Here is a 19,554-nt window from a genome sequence, read left to right as displayed (position 1 = left end):
TTCTGACAAGTTCAACTTGCATATTCATACACACAGTGTCAAACAGATAAAGCAATTACATACAGTAATAAACATTTTATTTCATATTGCACAAAAACAGTAAGTAAAGAAAAAGAAAAAAAAAAACAGTCAATCCTCAGCACCACTTGTAGCATTTGACAATCTTATTCGATAATCTTAAAACTCCTGTCTAATGCTGATCAATGGAAACCTCAGTTACATTTCAGGGAATGTGTGTACCTGGTCCCAAAGACAACCAATTCCCATGTAGCATGCAAAATCTTTACTCTAACCCTGACCTTTCACAATAAGAATTACACATATTCCTCCATGACTTTTTACTGGTAAACTAATGTGAACACAGATGAACTTGGTCCACAGATTGAAAAAAATTAAATACATATTTTGTGGGAAAAAAAGGAAACAAATAGCATCATTGTACAGAATCCTCGTCCACAGTTGTAAGTATCTAGAAAATTAGTATATATATAGGTGGAAAATTTTCCATAGCTTTTTTGTGGACACTGGAATTCTTTGTCATATTTAACAGGTCTCTGCATGTTATGTTAGCTCTGACACCAAACATTCACCTCCTGACCACATTCAAGCTTGGTTACTGGTAGTCTATCTGCACTTTTCCATATATATATATAAATAAATTTATTTATATATATATAGTGCAGCATGTCAATTCAACTTCATATCTCTCTAGAAACAAAATTGGTTGAAAACTTAGAAACTTCAAGCAATGTTAACTAAATGCTGACCTCATTAATCCAGTGTTCTACATGGTCTGCAGTTTTCAGCATGTTATAGGGAAAATAGCAAGTGCTCTTGGCTGTAAGCTGGAGCCAAAGGTCAAAATGACAGCCTCCCCCCCCCCCCCCCCATCTCCTCCTGTAGTGTTATTTGATTACTAGTGCTCCACAAACTTAGTTCAAAAGAGTTAAACAAGGTATAATTGCTTTTTTTTTCTTTTTGCTTATAAAGAATTATGTGAGGAAATGTGCATTACAAAGGAAAAATACTGTAATGGTCTTTTAGCAAGGTAATACTGGGCTATATAACAGTGCTAGAGGTGCAAGTAGGCTTGTTCAACAGAAATTTGAAACAGCATACATACATATTGTGTTGATAACAGAATCTAATCTACTTAGTTGAATGTGAAATATTTGCATATTTGGCAATTCGTGTGTATTTTAACAAAGCAGTGCCCTTCTCTCTTTGTTATATGTAACATTTGGTGTCTGGGAGCACATTTTTTCTTGAAACATTCTACATCCTGCTCTTGTTCCTCCCTCTATTCATATGTAGGATATAAACAACAGGTCATTGTTACTGAGAATCCGAGAGAGGATTTTACACCACTGGTTCCAAGTGAACTTGTTCATTATGCAGTTGTTCGGTATATCTTCAACTCTGTTTCCTTAAATATCAGGATTCATATGACAGAACTTCTTGGGCTTTTCCTGGAGAGAAAGATTTCTATGTTAGATCATGGTTAATATGATCAATTAAGAAATATACGAATTCTACTTTAAACATAATATTTTTCTTCAAAATTCAGCACTGGAGTTCAATATGGGACCAAATACTATCTCTTCAGAAAATTAAATCTTGTAAATCTTACTCAAAGCAATATTATCTTACCGACAACCATTAAAATTTGTAAACTTTACTTCTGTTTTCTGTTTATTCTGTTTTTCACCCAAAGCAATCACCTACTTGTCATTGGTGCTAAACTCCACAGTGGGGGTGACCCTGCTGGGACCCATGGATCTGCCACCTGAGGCCAGGCTGTCTCCCTGGGATCTGCCACCTGGGCCCAGGCTGTCTCCCTGGGAGCTGGGACCTCTGTCAGCACTGGGGTCTTCACTGGCATCTTCTCCTCCTGGAGTTGCACTGTCACTGGATGCATCTGGAGGAAAATAGGGAGGAAAGGTGCAAATATTTTGATGAATAGGAAAAGGATTCCCAATTAATTTTTCTTCAAATTTGAGAGAGAGAGAGAGGGAGAGAAAAAGTACCAGAAAAATTGTTGAAGACCCCAAACAACCCATTAATATGAAAGGGTTTTTTGCACCAAATCCAGTCCATTCATTATTTGATTTCTTTAAACAACATGACATCTGTGACCCCCGTGTTACCTCCTCCTCCTGGCCCACTGGGAGCCCCATTGGCTGCCGCAGCAGCCGCCTCAGCTTTGGTGGCTTCCTCTACCAGTTGACTGGAAAGAAAAAATAGCAAATCTTTGAAAAATCTTATCTTTTTTTTAAACAATTAAATAAATATTATCAGATATAATGTCATCCTAAAACTGAAATCTATCTCCATTTTTATTGGTTAATAATTATGTAAGTCACATGAAGACACCCTTCAGTTGGCAAACAACTGCATTCTCATTGGTGGATAATGGTGGTGTGACCTCACCTCATCCTGGCCACCAGTCTGGCAGTGTTCAGAGCAGGGATGCAGGCCACCTCTGATGTGGAGATGTCTGAGATGGGGTACTGCTCTAGGGAACTGTCCAGAGGACTCCCCGGGAGACTCGGGGTGCTGTGCTCGCCATCTAGGTCACCTGTGGACAACAAATATTGATAATTACTCCAGGTTACTGCTTGGGGCTTAACTTGCAATAATCAGAAACATCTACCTGACATCATGAAGTCAACTTTGCAATATTGCTCCAAAAGTGATTCAGATGTTGCAGGCGTACTGATATAGCCTGGAATTTTGAGAATTCAGCAAAAAAAGTTTAAGAGTATTGCAAGCTTTCTACGCCAACGGCATTCTTTTTTTACAGTGATTACTTGGTTAAAAGTAGTTGCAAATTTAACTTACATTATTTATCTGATTCATTTTATTTCTTTTGGGTTCCAAATATTTTTCATAACAATTATATTAATCCTAACAGCATTAATCTCTATAACAATCTGTAGTCTGACATTATATATACCTAACACTGAATTTCAGTCAATTTTGTCCCTTCCTCTCAACCCCCATTGTCCAGCCGCTTATATTTCCTGTCTTTACCAAAACCCCCAAGTCTACTCCAGAAAGTGGACATCATTGTCCTGTATTGAGGGGAAAGAGAGCCTGACCACCAAAAGAGAAACTGACCACCAATCAAAGACCCAATCACCCCTGGGGTCACAATGATGCAGTGTTCACACCTCCTTAAGCTCACCTTCAGTGTTTACCTGCCATCCTCCCCCCACTCCTAACTGACACCACCACCACCAAGGTGTGTACTGCCCAGCAGGTGCCCCCAGGGAACAGCATTAAGACCACATCCTCAGCTGACTTTAAACAATTGATACCTGACTGTTGATGTGGAGGCATGTTACACTGTGGGAGGAAAACAAAGAGGACTGGCAAGGAACTGGGGACTTGAGGGAGCAGGATAAGTGGTTGTTTGTCCATCTGTTCTACAATGGTGTTTGATATCTGGAGGGCATGCCAAGGCAAGGTAGGCTAATTGTCATGGGAACAATAACTTACAGTCATTGTGGACAGAATGGGGAAATACAACTTGGAGGTAATAGGAATTTCAGTGACACAGGAATCAAGTGTTGTTCACATCTACAGGTTGATTTCTCCTGTGATGTTTGTATACCTAAATATGATTCCCAGCCATGTTATTTTATACACCATTTCTTTCATCCCTATTTATACACTATATCTTTCACATGTCAAGAACACTACTTGTACATCAATCATAAATAACAAATCTCTTCAGCAGATTAATAGGTTTAAAGAAACCAAGAAGTTATAAAGAGAAGGCCTTCTCTTTATAACTTCTTGAAGAAACAAAGATTTCAATGAATATTAAACTCACAGGGTTAAAATTCTTCTGCTTATTTAATGTTCTACACTTAAAGGATGGGAAGCAAAGAAATAACCAAATAATTAAATTTATACAATGTATAGTATAATATAAAACTTGCAGAGTTCCTTATAAGAAAAAGCTTAGGCATAGCATTAATTTAAATAAATAAATAAATAAATAAATAAATAAATAAATAAATAAATAAATTCTAGTAAATAAGTGGCCCAAAAAGCATTTTCTGTTTATATTAACATCATCAAAACCTGTTCAGTCCCAAGAGTAGGGTACAGCTAGGTCTTTAGAGGCACACATTTTGTTTTCTTTTGAATGAACCTAATCCAAACTGGGATTATTTCTTATTGGACTTAGAATGTCTGTCAGTTTGGAAGACTGCATGATTCAACTGTTCTTGTTCACTGCCATTGTAACACTTCCCTCTATTTTCATGTCAGTCTGGAAGACTATATGAATCAACTGTCCTTACCACCAATCAAGCAGGTAAGCCCTCCCCCCTCCTTCAATTAATTTGCCCCACCCTGACAGTCTGACCTCTTCCACCCCCTTGTCAGTCCTCCATGCCCTCTCTACCTGTAATAATTATCATACCACACAGTACACAATGTTAACAGTGCCTGGTCACAGAGAGACTGGGGACCCCCCCCCCCCCCCCAATCCCCTCACTGCCCACCTTTACCTGTAATAATTATCACACGGTCTAGTGCACTGATGTTAACACTACCTGACCACAGAGACTGGGGACCCCCCTCCCCTCACTGCCCACCTTTACCTGTAATAATTATCACACAGTCTAATGCACTGATGTTAACACTACCTGTAGTACTTGGTCAAGGGGGACCCCCCCCCCCTCCCCTCACTGCCCACCTTTACCTGTAATAATTATCACACAGTCTAGTGCACTGATGTTAACACTACCTGGCCACAGAGACTGGGGACCTCCTGTAGTGCAGCAGTAAGGTGATAATAATGGAGTCAATGGTCTTATGGAAGAGGAAGTTTTCCCCCATTCACCCAGCCTTAAATTAGCTGTCCCTATTGGTCTTGGTGACATATAAGATACAAGGCACTTATACCACACAGCCAGTTAATGAGAGTAACACAACCAGTTCATGAGAGTACTGTTGGAGCTACAGGAGAGCCACTGGCAGAGAACAGACATCAGTGTGAGAATGGAGGACTAAAGTGTATCTTTTGAAACTGTATCTTCCTCAAATTGGTGAATATATCTAGTTCAAGGAACTGTAAATATCACCTCACAAGAATAGGATTAAGTAATTAATTTAATTTAACAAGAAACTACTGCTGAGGTCAGTGGCACATTACAACAAGAGAGCAAATCAAGGGGGAAGTAAACAAGGAGCAAGGCAGTCCACATCCCCATGGCATCTCTAGTGGACCAGGCCACCCGTCACCAGTCTACAGGACTCCAGGTCAGAGATGGGAAACTCCTCCAGCTGAGTGCTCACCCCATGTTTTCAGAACTCCAGGCCACCCTGGCCACCCAGTGTCAGCAGGCAGCCGTCCCTTACTCCTTGGTCAGTCCAGAGAAAATGAGCAGTGGTCAACAGGAGGGTCAGGCCACGCCAGTCCTGGAGGCCGTCTTGCACTCCGAGTTCCGTAAACTGTCTAGTTTACAGAACGAGAAAGTCGCGCAGCTGGAGTCATTCTTCAACACGCAGTGTGCTGTGATCGAGACCCAGCGCAGCGACGCCATTGCCGACCTGGCTGGTACCATGGACAGGAGCAGCTTTGAGCACCAGCTGAAACTGATCCATAAATTCCACGACCAGCAGAGAGTCCATCTCACTCTCAGAGTCAGTGCCAGTTTAAACCTGCTCAAAGACTCTCTCCCTGAGGACCCAGAGCTCTGCACAACCAAAAAAACCAAGAACAGACTTTTAAATCCTAAGGCTGTAGAAATCATGCAAAACTGGTATGACATGCACTGTGAGAATCCTTACCCCACAGAGGAGGAGAAGAGAGACCTGGCTGAGCAGGGAGGGATATCTCTAGGGCAAGTTAAAGCTTGGTTTGCCAACAAACGGAACAGAAACTGTAACACAAAGCCCAAACACCATCGCAGAAAGGCTGCAGAGGATTTTCCAAAAATCTATTCCAGACAAAACTCCACAGAGGTAAATACCTCCAGTAAACCTTGTGACAGGAAAGTACTGAATGCTTGGGAGAATAATATTTCTGATCATAAAAACTTTGATAATAACAGATCTCATAAAATCCACTCAGATTTTAGTCAACAGGAATATAACGACATGATTAAAGAACTCGGTGAACTGGTACAAACTACTACAACAATATCACAGAAAGATCTGATATTGACTTCTGATTTTGACTTCTAAAAATTGACTGTGAATGTGCTCAAAGCTGTAAGTTACATGTCATAGAAAAGATGTAATCATAATATACAGGGAGTTATTACTTTCAAATTCCTGACAGCACTGTTACTGCAATATATTGTTAAGTTATGTTTTGATAAAATAATATTTGACAAATAACAGTGTGACAAATATTGTAACATCACTTAGACAAACTAAACCCATGTTAGACATTCAGCTTAAATGACCACAAAATATATTAAACTCAAAGTTTATTTATTAGTTGAGCTAACAGACTAGAACAATGCTTTCCCTTCTGTCAAATAATAAAAAATATTTAAAAGATATTTTTAAAAATCTTGTTTCTTTTTAGGGCTATCTTGTATTATAAATTTTTATTTTAGATTTCTACTCATGTCGAATCAATGGTTTATAAATTCTTAATTCTTGTAAATAGTATAGACCCTAGTTTAAGATACAAAATTTAAATTGAATATCTGGAAATGCCAAAAAAATCTTTTAAAGATAGTACTGACCAAAGGCAAGTTTATCTGTGGTAGAATAGCTTTCATTGGCTGAAAAAGGGCACTAAGTTTACCTGTGGTAGAATGGCTTTCATTGGCTGACAAAGGACACTAAGTTTACCTGTGGTAGAATGGCTTTCATTGGCTGCACCATCTTCCTGTAGTTTGGGAGATTGCTGTAGGTCTGGACTAGACAGTCTGGCAGTGGGACGAGATGTTGACAGTCTCTCTACAGCAGTAATAAACATTAGCAATTATATAAGATATATTAAGAAAGTGTGAAGTTTAAGCAGGAAAATTTTGAACAGGTACCTTAATGTGTAGAATAACAAAAAGATCATGTTTGACTATATTTTCTTTGGGAAAATCAATTCCACCTCATTACAAATTAAGATACAAGATGAATTTTAAGACAAATTGTCTAATTAATTTTAAAAGGTAGGCTTAAATACAATGATCTCAAAAATTGCTGCTTGAAATAAAAAATAATAGGAATGTGGCAAAAGTAAAAAAAAATCTCACCAACTTCCTCAAAAAATTAACAATGAGTTAAAAGTAAGAGCATCATCCCACCTTGAGCAGAGGACCCTGTTGCACTGCCACTACTGCTGCCCCCAGGTGGCAAGGAGACTCCCAACTCAGCCAGCTCAGAGTGGAAGCGATCTTTGGCACTGCTGACCCGACTAGAATGAGCTGGTCTTCTCTGACCGCTGTCTTTAGACTTGTGTTTCCTGCTACTGGACACCCGCTCCAGGTAAGACTTGACCCTCTCTATCCACTGCTCAGTTTGCTGGTGAAGGTCTGGAAGACAACATAGGGCTTGATGATAATGATGATGATGATGATTATTATTATTATTATTATTATTATTATTGTTATTATTATCATAAGGCGTAGATGTGTGATCCAGTATTCTTTTATCTTTTATTCATTAACAATATTTTATTCACAATATTTCATTCTAACCCCTCAGAGGGCCATGTGTAAGATAAGATTATACACTTAACATGTTTTACCCTTGTTAAATTAAGTTTATTATTATTGTTATTACTGTAGTGTACATGCTAAAGTCTCTGATCACTATGGTAATGAGTCAATCTTTTCAATGGGAAAATTGTGACTTTCACAGGTACTGTATCTTTTAAAAGTCAATTTTCTTAAAATGAGAATATTTCTATTGATTGGTAGCAAGAAAACTGAAAAGTAGGCTACCTTATAATTCTACTTTTATTACAGAGAAAAAGCACTACAAATGCAACCAAGAATTATATTTTTAATGATTCTAAAATCACTCCTCTGAAAAGTTAATAATTCTCCCCCATTGAAAAGATTGAATGATTCATTCCTGTAGGCCAATACTTTCAAAATACCACAGAAAAATAAAATAAATTTTCAAATAAATGCTGAAACATACAGGTTATATAAGGTGGCAGACAGGCATTTTCATACACAAATTCCAAAACATAACAATTTCCTTAAACACCATTTGATTGACATAGCAGCAAATTGTTTCATACAGAACACTTGATCCCATAAAACAGAACTACACATGCGTTCAAGCATGCACTCGCTCAAACATGCTAATTTTTTGCTATTCAATTGCTGTGCACTGTCTTACCAGATGCAGGAAACTGTCTGTCACCCGTTGGCACAGCAGGCTCAGCAGCAGTAGCAGTAGCAGTAGTGACAGTAGCAGTAGTAGCAGCACTGGTAGGAACAGCAGCAGTAGCATTCAGGGTGGTGGCGGAGGTGTATCTCTTGGGTTTTGGGAAGGGGACCCTCCTCTCTTCTGACCCCCTGTCCTGCAGGTCTAACAGCTGTAACAACACCAGCTCATCATCATCTCCTTCTCTGGAAGTGACAACATGAACAGTTATACCAAATATAGCATTCTCTTCCACACTTATATCAAATACACCTCTCTTTTTTAAATACACTTCCCTCCTCCTTTGGCGCCACATCCTATCCTCTGGCATTTTGATGTTAGTCGGTGGACTCCTGGCCCCCCCCCCCCCCCTTTTCTTTCTAGGTCTCCCACTGAGGTGCTGTACTAATAAAGGTGGTATTATTTACCTATTCCTGGCAGAGTCTCCCCCACCCAAGGCAGCCGTCTCCTGGCTCTCCCACTGCCGGCTGTTCTCAACATCATTGTCAAGAGACCTGGAAATATAGCATAGTTATAAAGATATACACAATATTTCTAAACTTCAAATCTTAATGCTTATATGTTTAATTTTGTCTTGAGAAATACATAACAGGTATAAATCAATTTATTCTGATATCATTTTTCACACAACTGCTTTTTATTTTTCACTTGGTAAAGTGGACTCCTTCTTATGTTTAAGAAGGACTGTATAACAAGGATTGTGTTAATCTTACATGGTTTCTTCATCAATGTCATTTTCATCATTGCTGATTTCTGCGCTCTCTTCAAGAATTTGTTCTTCAAGCTCTTCATTGGTCTCATCATGGTCATGGAGAACTTCACTCAAATTCTGGAAATATACAACCACCTCTAACCCTGTACTGATTTTACATAGTGATAAGAAATGAACTTAAATTATCTCCATGTACAGTGCAACTAAATAAAAGAAAACATATTTTCATAAAGCAGTTATGCAAAATCTTAATGTAATGCAGTATGCACTGATTTGTTTGAAGTCTGAATATAATCCAAAAAGAGTGCAAAAACAACTCGTATGTTTGCATAGCCCTACCCACTTTTTAACAATTTGTCAACCTGACAAACAAAAAGAACAAGAAAGCTCCTAGTTTGTATCACTGACAGTGATTGCGAAAGAGATTGAAAACTTACCAGACATGTGGGCTGGAGCAAATTAAATTTTGTCAGCCCACACCTTTTTTTACCGGCCCACAACAAAATAATCAAGCTGTATATTTTCACTTCATTTTTGATGAATATTATTGTCTGGCATTTTAAATCGTTGCTTTTTAATTTTCAGGCCAGATGTAATAGGATGTTTAAAGGTTTAAGTTTAAACGTCTTTCATTTTGGTTGCTTTCTGGCATTTAAGTTTTATCCTTTTTACATCTGGGTTGCCTATCTTAATTTCTAATCTTTTAACACAAGATCATGTATCCTTTGTAAATTTTATTCCAATTTTTGACTTAAATTAAAACATAAGTCATAGTGAAGTGGAGCTTCCAACTTTTGTAACGTTTTTTAGATTTTCACTCTTGGAAAAATGCTTGTCTGTTAGCAGGGATTGTCCTGGGTCAAAATCTGGTCGGGCCATTTTGGCCCACTTGGTCAAAAAAAGTGTGCCATTTTTTAAAAATGTGTGCCGTGAATTATTTAAAGAAAATTCATTGTATTTCAATATTTTTTATATGATTAAAATCAATGAAAAAAGTTTTAATGCTACTACTCTGAAGTCCTAAATAATTGTGTGTGGAAAAATCTTCCAAAATAAACATACTGTCTGAAAAATTGTACAGTACTTAATGGAAAAATCTTCAGAATTGATAATTGCACTATGCCAAATAATTGCACTACATGGAAAAGGTAGACAAATCCCATTTTTATTGTAAAATAAAGCTATTGCTCTCATAGCAGGCCCGTAGCCAGCAATTTTAAAAGGGGGGGAGGGTCTTTTTCCATAAAAACGCCATGTACCTAGATCAAATTTTACCAAGAGTGGACCTTTTGTCAGCATAAGAGGCGGTTCTTTCGAAACCCCTGAACCATCCCTGGCTACGGGCCAGAGTCTGAAAAGAATTTTTATTCAATATCTAAGACTAAAGTTTAGATGAATATACTGTTATGGACAGTTTTGCACCCTGACTGTGCCACTGCGGATTTTCCGCATGGAAAATGATGTTGTCCCTCATTTTGACATATAGCACCGCTAAAGGCGCAATATGACTTAAAATATCCGTTAAAATTAGTTAAGAGCACCCATCTAAAAAGCAAATGAATATTTCTCCTTTTCACTTATCGTTTACTCAACATGCAGTCCGACGGAAGCCATACTTGTTTACCCAGCACATGTAGTTAGGTGTTCTCAGAGGTCCGCGCGTGGCCAGTCGTAAGCAGGGTGAGCGGCCTCAGAGTCTGGAGCAGTACGTTTTTCATTGACCTGTAGTAATTTCAGTTTCGATACATTTTTTTGTGAAACGGGTCACACGTCAGCCCTCACACCATCGCTACGCACACTTCAAGCGACATCATAATGTACGTAGACCTTTATTACAAAACGCGCCAGTATGGCGCAAGTTAAAGTTTTACTTGCGAATTAGTGCGTACTTAGAGCTTTACGATAAATTCATTCAAATATGAGGCGAGGTGTCTGTTAAAGAAACTGACTTTAGTCTGTCGGACATGTGGGCCGATGAGTTAAAAGGGTTTTCCAGCCCACAGAACTTTTGCCGGCATATGGCCGTGGTCCGACGGCTTTCGCAATCACTGCACTGAATTACTCTTGTTATATTCTACATACTTACTGCAACGGTCATTGTAAAATTTACTTGTAACTAAATGAATTAAAAAAACAATACTAATAAAATTACAAAAGTACTAAAGCCTTTACCTCAGTAGAAGCAGAACTACTGCTGCTGTCATCGTCATGGTTCTCCTCCTCCATCTGCATATCCAGCTCCATACTGACCGCTGCCCTCACTGGCTTGGGGTACAATATGGGGGGCTTGCCGCCGCCACCGCCACCACTGGTGTTACTGGCCACACCACTAGGGGGAGCCTCAGGGCGGGCTGCAGTCTGATTGTCTGGAGAAGGGAACATAATCTGATACAGAACAGATACTGGTTTAGAATCTATGTGGATTCACTGAATGGGAATTAAGCACCACAATGAAGGAGGACCAATGCCTTTCTTAAAACATCTGCTGATACTCACCAGTATGTGAAAATTTCCCCCCACTGCATCCTCCACAAAAATAGGAAACTTTTCAACCTTCAGATAAAAACCCAACCTACCTGGTGATGGACATTTCTGGTGGGAAGTCTGGTGGCGAGACAGTTCAATAGCTAGGCGCTGAAATAATAAATAAATAAACAAATATATAAATGGGGTAGAGTCATTAGCAAAGGGCTAGAAATTATGTAAACGTTTCTGACAAAAAAAAAAAAAAAATTAAGTCTAAAGCTGTTGCCACCAACCATGATAACTGATTTTTCTGCAGTTACTTCACAGAATGTAAGGTCTGAATCAATTTCAAAGACATGAAGACAACTCTATCTAGGATCACTAGCAAATTAATGACTTGCACAAACTGTGTTTGGGTATCTGGGATAGTTAACAGGTTACCTACCTCTTTCAGGTCATTGACCTGCCCTATAAACTGTGTTTGGGCTGACTCTAGCTGGTTGATGTACCTGGAAAGTAGAAATAATGAAGATTGTTAAACATTCAGTTGTTACTATATAAAATCAATATCTGTCCCCTGTTTCACACAGAATCTTAAATCCCTAGTTGACAAGGCTGAGCTAAGTTAAATTTTGTCAAATTATTGTAAACTGTTGTGAGTATGTGAACTAGAATCATCAGTTAAAACCCTAGTCTATTATATTTAATGAATAAAAGTATCCAGAAAAGTTCACCTGCCCCCTCCCCTGCCCTCAGTCCCAAGGGACTATAGCTCCTTCCTCCCCCCCCCCCCCCCCCCCCCCCCCCCCCCCCCAATCTAAGTCTCTCCTCACCACTGCTGGTCCCTGCACTTCTGGTAATAGGTGGGAGGACGGACCTGAAACCTCAAGATAAGAGTGTCCGTCTCTGTGTTCAGGTAGCCCTCACTGGCCAGGAGGTCCAGACGGAAGAACCGGTTATATCCCCAGCACTCGCCCACCTCAAAGTCCGAGGCAAACTCGCGGACGATGTTCTTGGTGAGATCTCGGGACGCCTGGTGGACCATCTCTACCCTGTACTCATATCTGCAGGCAGAAACCAATGTGTTTCTTAGATACACAGCATTATCTTACAATACCAGAGAAAAAACCAGAGACAATTACCCACAGATTCAAAATGCATCTATGAATATAAGCAAAGAGATGCATTTTCAATGTCCTATTACAATCTTATTCTAAATGAGTGAATACTGGATATCCTATTACAGTGTAATTCTACATTTATGGATAATGGATGTCCTATTACAATGTAATATCTATCAAAGGGGGGGGGGGGGATCCTGCCACAATGTAATTCCTATGGTTATAACAGATGACATACTTAGAAGTCTCAGGCAGTCCAGCAGACAGTTCCAGGAATACAGACAGGTAGTTTCCTCTCACAACACCATTGCCATCCTGAGCAAATATAATATTTAATAAAAACAACATGAATGCCAGGCAATGATATTACATAGCAGCTTATTTGATAAGAAATAACATATTTTTATTTAGACCTGTTAGGGCCCACCACAATAAGTAACCATATGTAAGTTAGTAAGTAATACTATTTAATATATAAACTGATATCATATATGACATACAGGGTAAACTTTGACACTAACACATTTATTATATTTAATAAAAACAATATGGAGGCAAGACAATAATTTTATATTTAATATATAACCTACAGGGTAGACTTTGAGTCTCCAGCTGAGTCCAGAGACATGGAGAGGCTGGCTGTAGACTGGGTCTGCCCTCTGCTGGAGACCAGTGAAGTTAGTCATTACAAAGGTACTGCTGTCATATGCAGGCACTATCTCACTGGAAATAGTACAGAGGCAAGGTGTTCAGGTATTGCCTTAACTCAGAACATTTTTTCTTTTATGGGCCCTTTCAGTTTAACATTAAATTTTAAAAATTTGTATTGATTCTTCTAAAAATTAATAAATTAAAAAATCCCAATTTTCAGTTCTCAATAAAAAAGATATAAAAGAGATAAGGTCAAAATGCAATTATAAAGTATTTCTCTTGGATAATACTATCTAAAATATCAAATAGAAAAATTTTTTTTTAATTTACCTGTTAAAGTCAGCGGGTACAGGGGCTGTGACAAAGGAAGCCATGGGTCTCCTGTGGACCTGCTGGAACATCTGTAACACGTTGGAACTCTCCACGATCAACTCACTCTTACAACACAGGTGGAGCTGGTGTTCAATCTCCTGGATCACTGACTCCATCATCTCCGTCTCCTGGGTCAACTGGTTCCTCTGACCTGAAGATAACAACAGATCACATAGCAACAGTGTAACATAAATTTTATACATTAACTGAATGATTGTATTAATCATGTTCAGCAAATACAAAATATATAACAGTTTGGTGAATCGGTAAATAATGATCTATTTGCTTTTTTGTTAAATTGCTTCAAATATTAACTGCAGCATGAAAATGAATCAGATAAACATATTTTTCTTATGGAGATGTCTATCAAAAATTTTTACAATAATAAATCATTATCTTTTCCTATGCATGTAACTTGTCTTACCCATCAAAGTCAATAGTTTGCTCTTCAGCTGGGACTCCAGTCTGGCAATCATCAGCTCCACTGCATTGCGGATCTCACGCACTCTCTCATCTTTGGCATTTTTTACACTCTCAACATTTCTCTCCTGTAAATAAAAAGTATGATTAGAAAATTAATATCTTTTAATTTCTTTTCAATCATCAGTTATTGTTAACCATACCTATGGGCTATCCAATTTTTATCATGATTTTCACTATCCCACAACCATACACTAAGGGCATGGGGGATGTTAATGCTCTCTGTGCATTTTTGAAACAATAAAAAAGATTACCCAAATACTGTAACTTTCAAAGGTCATCATTTTAGCTTTTCACCTTTTACTTTCAAGGGGGGTGGGGTGGGGTGGGGTGGGGTGGGGGAGGGGGTGGAAAAATACTTTTCTTTGAAAATGATGATAAAAAAGGATTAACCCCATTATCAGTAATCTATTATAACAGATATCTCCCATTCAACTCTCACTTATTGCCGTCACCACATGTTATCAGAATGACACCAGTGTGAGCAAAGTTCTTACCACATCCTGCACCAGACTGATCAGTTCAATATGGCGTCTCTTCAGCTGGTTCATCTCCTCGCGGATCCTGGACACGTGTTCATCATAAATTTCATCCAGCGGCATGAAAGTGTGACCAGAATGCTGAAAATATACAATACAATACTATACAGTGCAATATAAAGCAATGCAATACAACAGAATACAGTACAGTAACAATGCAATAACAGTACAATACTATAGGCAATAGTCAGTGGGGTTTCTGGAGGTTCAAAAGAACTGCCCTTTGGTGGAAAAAGGTCTAAGTACCCAGAATTAAAATATAATCTAGGTTTCATGCCATTTCTGAAGTTGTATAAACTAAGGGGGTAACAAGGTGTACTTTTTCAGAAAAAGACCAGCGCCCCCTATTTGAGATTGTGAGCTACAGGCCCGAGTTTGATATGTCTAAGGGTACGTACCGTACCGCCCCAGAGTGCGCACTGATGACAGATACATTTTGAGCAGGAACGGCAGAACACACTCAACTTCTCATGGTGCAGCTCGCATCTGGAATGGGAAGAGTTCACATTAAACTATTCTTACTGAGGTTCTTTCTGCTTTTAACTTCATGTGATATGTAAAAGTTGCTCAATTTTCTTATTACCTCAACTACAAAATAATGTGTTGGAGACTATTCCTAGATGTATAACAATAGATCAGGTGACCAGCCCATCCACATCATTACCCAGCGAAACGTCTCAAGTTGGGGACGCAATCTCCTCAAGTTGCTTTAGAAAATTCCAGTATCAGAGTTCTACATATTTCTCATAAAGTGACAAGCTTGATAAATTGAGTGATAAGATGTCTAAAGACGTACTTATCCTTGTCACTATCCTCTGTCCTGCTGGGCAGTGTACACAACTGGAGTGTGTCCAGTTGGTTGGTCACTTCCTCTGCCCACCGACAGTTGACCAACTCATGGAGGTGGAGGGAGGCCCTGAGACAATAATAAATGTGCTGGTTATTATAAAATGTCATTCAACAGATAACTATATTATCCACCTGTGATGCATTAAATCATAGACTTCAGGTGAGGTCATTTTGAGGATATGTTCACCAATCGGCCAGCGTTAAAATAATTGGGGGATGTGCAACAAGTTATATGCCTATAAGCAGTGTATGAAATGGCCGCCTGCCCGCCAGCCCGAGGCTGGTAACTTTCAGGCCGGGCGGGTAAGATTTGCAGATTACCCGCCCGACGGGCTGGCTGTTTTTACAGCCTATTTTCACCTTTTATTTTGTCTATGTTCACAAGCGATTTCAGCAAAATATCAAATAAACTCACTGTTTTCACCCACTTTTATAGAAGCAAAGAACTAACCATAGCTTGCAATCGAACGCTCGTATTGAAATGTAACCAACAGTCTCCCTCTCAGTGGCCTCATTTTCGAAGTTCTGTCTGTGTGATATGAAGTTGAAAGACAATTTGAAACGAGGCACAATGTTCTTAACCAGCTTCAGTGCACAGCAGATAACGTTACGTCATTGTTTTGTGTAGAGGAGATACCGCGAGTAGCAATTTGTAGGTTGAGAGTAATAAAAATGTGAAAGTATAAAAAGTTATGATATTGATTAAATCGACTTATAGGTACATGAAGTGCTTATAATCAACAGTAATAAAGGCAATGGAGGCAAATAAAAGGAGAATTTTACAAAAAATTTGAATCCCAAAATATGAGTGAACGTACGAGTTTACGCCGTGCGTCAGATGTAGTTCTTTTCCCACGTGCTTTCATCTTGGGCTGTCAAAAATGAAAAAATTCTATCAAGTCCGATAGAGAAGTTCACAAAAGAAAAACAATTGAGGAAAGAAATAAAACTAACAAAGATTACGACAGAACCAAACGAAAGAGAACAAATTGGGACCAATGGAAAGGTGACTTCGATTTGCAATTAGTCGAGCGGCAACATTTTTTTCGTAAAACCGTAACTCGAAAGTATCACGCATTGCGACCAAGCGCAAGCATCTCGATCCAATAACTCGTCCTTACTCGCCCCATATAAAAATGATATTGTAGCCTCTATGTGATATATTTAGCTATTCTCAATAAGCAATGCTTTCGAGATACGGGGCCCTGCAGGACTGTCTATGGGCCATTAGCATGCAGGACCGTTCCCGACCGCTTTTTAAAGCTTAAAAGCGATATTCAAAGGGACCCTACATGCTAAATTTTTTCTTCTTTATTGTAAGCACAGAGATCGATTTATTTGACAACAATATATATATATTTTTGGTCATAGTTGTTGCTATACAAAAAGGCAAAAATTATGATCAAATTATATCACGAAATCGGAATAAAAGTTATGAATAAATTATTGACGAAGAAATGAGACAGCCTGCAAGGTGAACATAAACTGAATTGACTACCCCCGCCCTCCCCCGACTGCTAAAGGGCTCTGAAAATTTTTGGTATTTTAGATGGTGAATGGTGCCATTTGGTATGGTTTAGAACTATGATTCAACTAGTGAAAATCTTATTTCAAGAGGTGAGTTTTTTTTTACAGAAATTAAAAGGGGGGCGTCAGGAGCCCCTTGACCCCCTCCAAATCCAACACTGACAACGTATCATTCAGTAGAAATTCCAAACAATTTCTAAATTTCCATGCATAAGGCATGATATTGCCCTTTCATTTCCAAATTACTCTCCCAAGAATGCATTCTAGACCCCCTCAGCATACCTCTCTTAACTCTAGGGGTTATCATAAATAGGGCAGGTAACTACATGGCCGGGCTGGTAACTTTTCAGAGTTACCTGCCCGGCGGTCTGGCTAGTAATTTCCTTGAATTTCATACACTGCTATAAGATTACAGTGAACATAAATGATAGGGGGCCCTACTTTATCATTCCTCTAGTATTTGTAGATACATAGCTAGTAAAGCACTAGTATATAGTATACCATCTAACTAATATAGTGCACATATAAAGGCCATTACACCCAGATCCTGCTCTAGCCTACCTGCAGTGAGGACACTGGGATCTCTGCTCAGTCAGCCATCTCTGGAATAAACAAATCACAAAATGGTTCAAATCATCAAATACCCACGGTTTTCTGTTCTTTAGCAATAGTAAATTTTAGAAATTTTATTTGATAATTCATCAAATATGGCATCTTTGCTTGACCAACACTCTTGGGGATAAACAACACACAATCTGTCAATAACCAATTTTTATAGAACAAACTGATATTTCTTTTAAACTGAAGCCACAAAACTCAAGTAAATAAAACAATAAGAAATATCACATCATATTATATTCATTTAAAAGTTACAAGATGGAGAAAGAAAGAAAGAAAGAAAGAAAGAAAGAAAGTAAGAAAGGAAGAAAGAAAGCAATGGAGATGCTTGACTGGATAGGCAATTCTTTATCTATAAGATCACAGAATTAAGTTATAAGATATAGTCACAATGTGTTCTTACTGTGTTCAGAATTAAGTTATAAGATATAATCACACTGTGTTCTTACCCTGATGCACATAAAGCAGCACAGCTTGGAGCAGTGAGGGCAGAGACGCGCGTCCCGTAACTTCTCCATACAGATGAAACATCGGAACACCTCCGCCAGGCTCTGGAATGATGATATAAGATATGAACAATGATTTTTGCAATCAATGTACAGAAGATGAAAGAACAGCTCTGTCAGCTCTTGGAATGAGGGTATATTGAAATGTCCATTCCCATACACACTGAACTGATATGCTGGACTTCAAAATAAAACAATCACAGATCCAATTCCCATACCTAAATCGATCTAGCAGGATAGACCCATCTCTGGCGTGCTCGACATCTAATTTGAGAAATCCCTTGGAGATGGGCTGATCCTGTTAAATCAATCTAGGTATGGGAATCAGGGGCGTAACCAGACCATTTTAAATTGTACGCACATATTTTGAAAATTCCCAGGTACGATTATATTCCGTGAAAAATACACTGAATTTATGGAGAATAATATCATGGTTGGCTCAAAAAATTGTACGCACAGTGCATCAGTGCGTATGCCTGGTTACGTCCCTGGGAATGGGGTCGTAGAAAAGATAAAGAATCAGTAACTGAAAAGCAGAAAGAGCATATTTTAATAGCCAATATGTATGCTGTTTTGCCATAAAAGAACTATGATGATGCAGAGGTAATTACAACAACCAATACTTTGCACTAATACTGAAGTCTATAAATCATTAATAAAATGGTGAAGGTAATTAGCAACATGAAGTCAATTAGTTCAATCCCGAGGGAATGAGAATGATACAACTCTGGTGCATTTTTGGCATAAAGCATTGCTTTGCATTTCACATACTCTCACACGTCATAGATACAACTGTTCATGATAGCTTGGTGTGACTGATGTCTTTGTTTATGTATTTTTTTCTTATATTTCAATAATATGTTTATTCTTTTCCGCTGATGTAAAAGTTAAAATGTATTACTCGGTATAGTTCTAGTGTAACTAGATTCTAAAGTCAAAAGTGATTGCGATAGTGATCAAATTGTTATACTGTATTTCCAGTCCCTGATTGAGAAACTCAAACAGTGTCGGTGCGTGTCAGTGTCAGTGTCAGTGACACTGTCAGACTTGCAAAATTGGTCTACCTCAACCGTATTCTCCTCCATTCTTTTCTTTCCACCGCTACCACCGCCACCACTGTTTGAACTGCTTCCACTAGCAGCAGCCATAAAATACGATTACTCTAATCGGCCGACTGCATGCCGGTTTTTTCAATATTTTGACAGTTTTTCTTTTTCATTGACTTGTCTTGTCTTCAGAAATTTTGTGCCAAGGCTGTTCATTGGATAGAATGTTTGTGGCAGGAAGTCGATGTTTTCTTCCTTTAAATCGAACGAAAAGCTAAAAATCATCTTGATATTACC

At 38.6% G+C, this 19,554-nt stretch overlaps 3 protein-coding genes across 4 annotated transcripts in view; 2 read left to right on the top strand and 1 right to left on the bottom strand.

Annotated features, from left to right (window-relative positions):
* Positions 1 to 60: 60 nt before the first annotated feature.
* Positions 61 to 19,485, bottom strand: LOC106161360 (E3 ubiquitin-protein ligase TRIM37). 2 transcript variants are annotated; one of them, XM_086999677.1, is made up of 24 exons: positions 19,276 to 19,485; positions 18,155 to 18,256; positions 17,649 to 17,689; positions 15,508 to 15,627; positions 15,110 to 15,197; positions 14,670 to 14,792; positions 14,117 to 14,240; positions 13,651 to 13,843; positions 13,260 to 13,392; positions 12,908 to 12,984; positions 12,382 to 12,612; positions 11,994 to 12,057; positions 11,659 to 11,716; positions 11,255 to 11,448; positions 9,084 to 9,199; positions 8,778 to 8,864; positions 8,323 to 8,555; positions 7,278 to 7,505; positions 6,826 to 6,933; positions 2,431 to 2,578; positions 2,148 to 2,227; positions 1,820 to 1,918; positions 1,726 to 1,786; positions 61 to 1,469 (listed from the first exon to the last, which is right to left on the bottom strand). In XM_086999677.1, the coding sequence occupies exons 1-24, from the start codon at positions 19,357 to 19,359 to the stop codon at positions 1,442 to 1,444; spliced, it is 2,820 nt and encodes a 939-aa protein (XP_086855803.1). In that variant the 5' UTR covers positions 19,360 to 19,485; the 3' UTR covers positions 61 to 1,441. The 2 variants fall into 2 exon arrangements, with proteins under 2 accessions (XP_086855803.1, XP_086855802.1); XM_086999676.1 differs by having other exon boundaries at positions 1,726 to 1,918.
* The window catches only part of LOC106153514 (TRPL translocation defect protein 14), a 38,476-nt gene continuing 22,001 nt past the window's right edge, over positions 3,080 to 19,554 (top strand). The window contains exon 1 of the mRNA XM_086999680.1: positions 3,080 to 3,469. Within this exon, the coding sequence (XP_086855806.1) occupies positions 3,457 to 3,469 (13 nt within the window). The 5' untranslated portion in view covers positions 3,080 to 3,456. The remainder of the gene's footprint in view (positions 3,470 to 19,554) is intronic.
* On the top strand, positions 4,758 to 6,527 carry LOC112042515 (uncharacterized). The gene has a single exon (XM_024077183.2). The coding sequence runs from the start codon at positions 5,227 to 5,229 to the stop codon at positions 6,202 to 6,204; it is 978 nt and encodes a 325-aa protein (XP_023932951.1). The 5' UTR covers positions 4,758 to 5,226; the 3' UTR covers positions 6,205 to 6,527.

Source organism: Lingula anatina, chromosome 1, assembly GCF_051362555.1.
Source record: "Lingula anatina isolate TDL-2025a chromosome 1, LinAna3.0, whole genome shotgun sequence".
Lineage (NCBI taxonomy): Eukaryota > Metazoa > Brachiopoda > Lingulata > Lingulida > Lingulidae > Lingula > Lingula anatina.
This window is presented reverse-complemented; position numbering and strand designations above follow the sequence as displayed.

Bases quoted from the DNA above. Each gene is read 5' to 3' on its own strand.
- LOC106161360 (XM_086999676.1), bottom strand. From the start codon at position 19,359: ATGGCTGCTGCTAGTGGAAGCAGTTCAAACAGTGGTGGCGGTGGTAGC. The intron at 7,506-8,322 runs GTAAGACAGTGC...GTTGTCTTCCAG, and splicing joins CAGACAGTTTCCTGCATCTG to ACCTTCACCAGCAAACTGAG. The intron at 2,579-6,825 runs GTAAACTTAGTG...TGTTGTCCACAG, and splicing joins TGAAAGCCATTCTACCACAG to GTGACCTAGATGGCGAGCAC.
- LOC112042515 (XM_024077183.2), top strand. From the start codon at position 5,227: ATGGCATCTCTAGTGGACCAGGCCACCCGTCACCAGTCTACAGGACTC.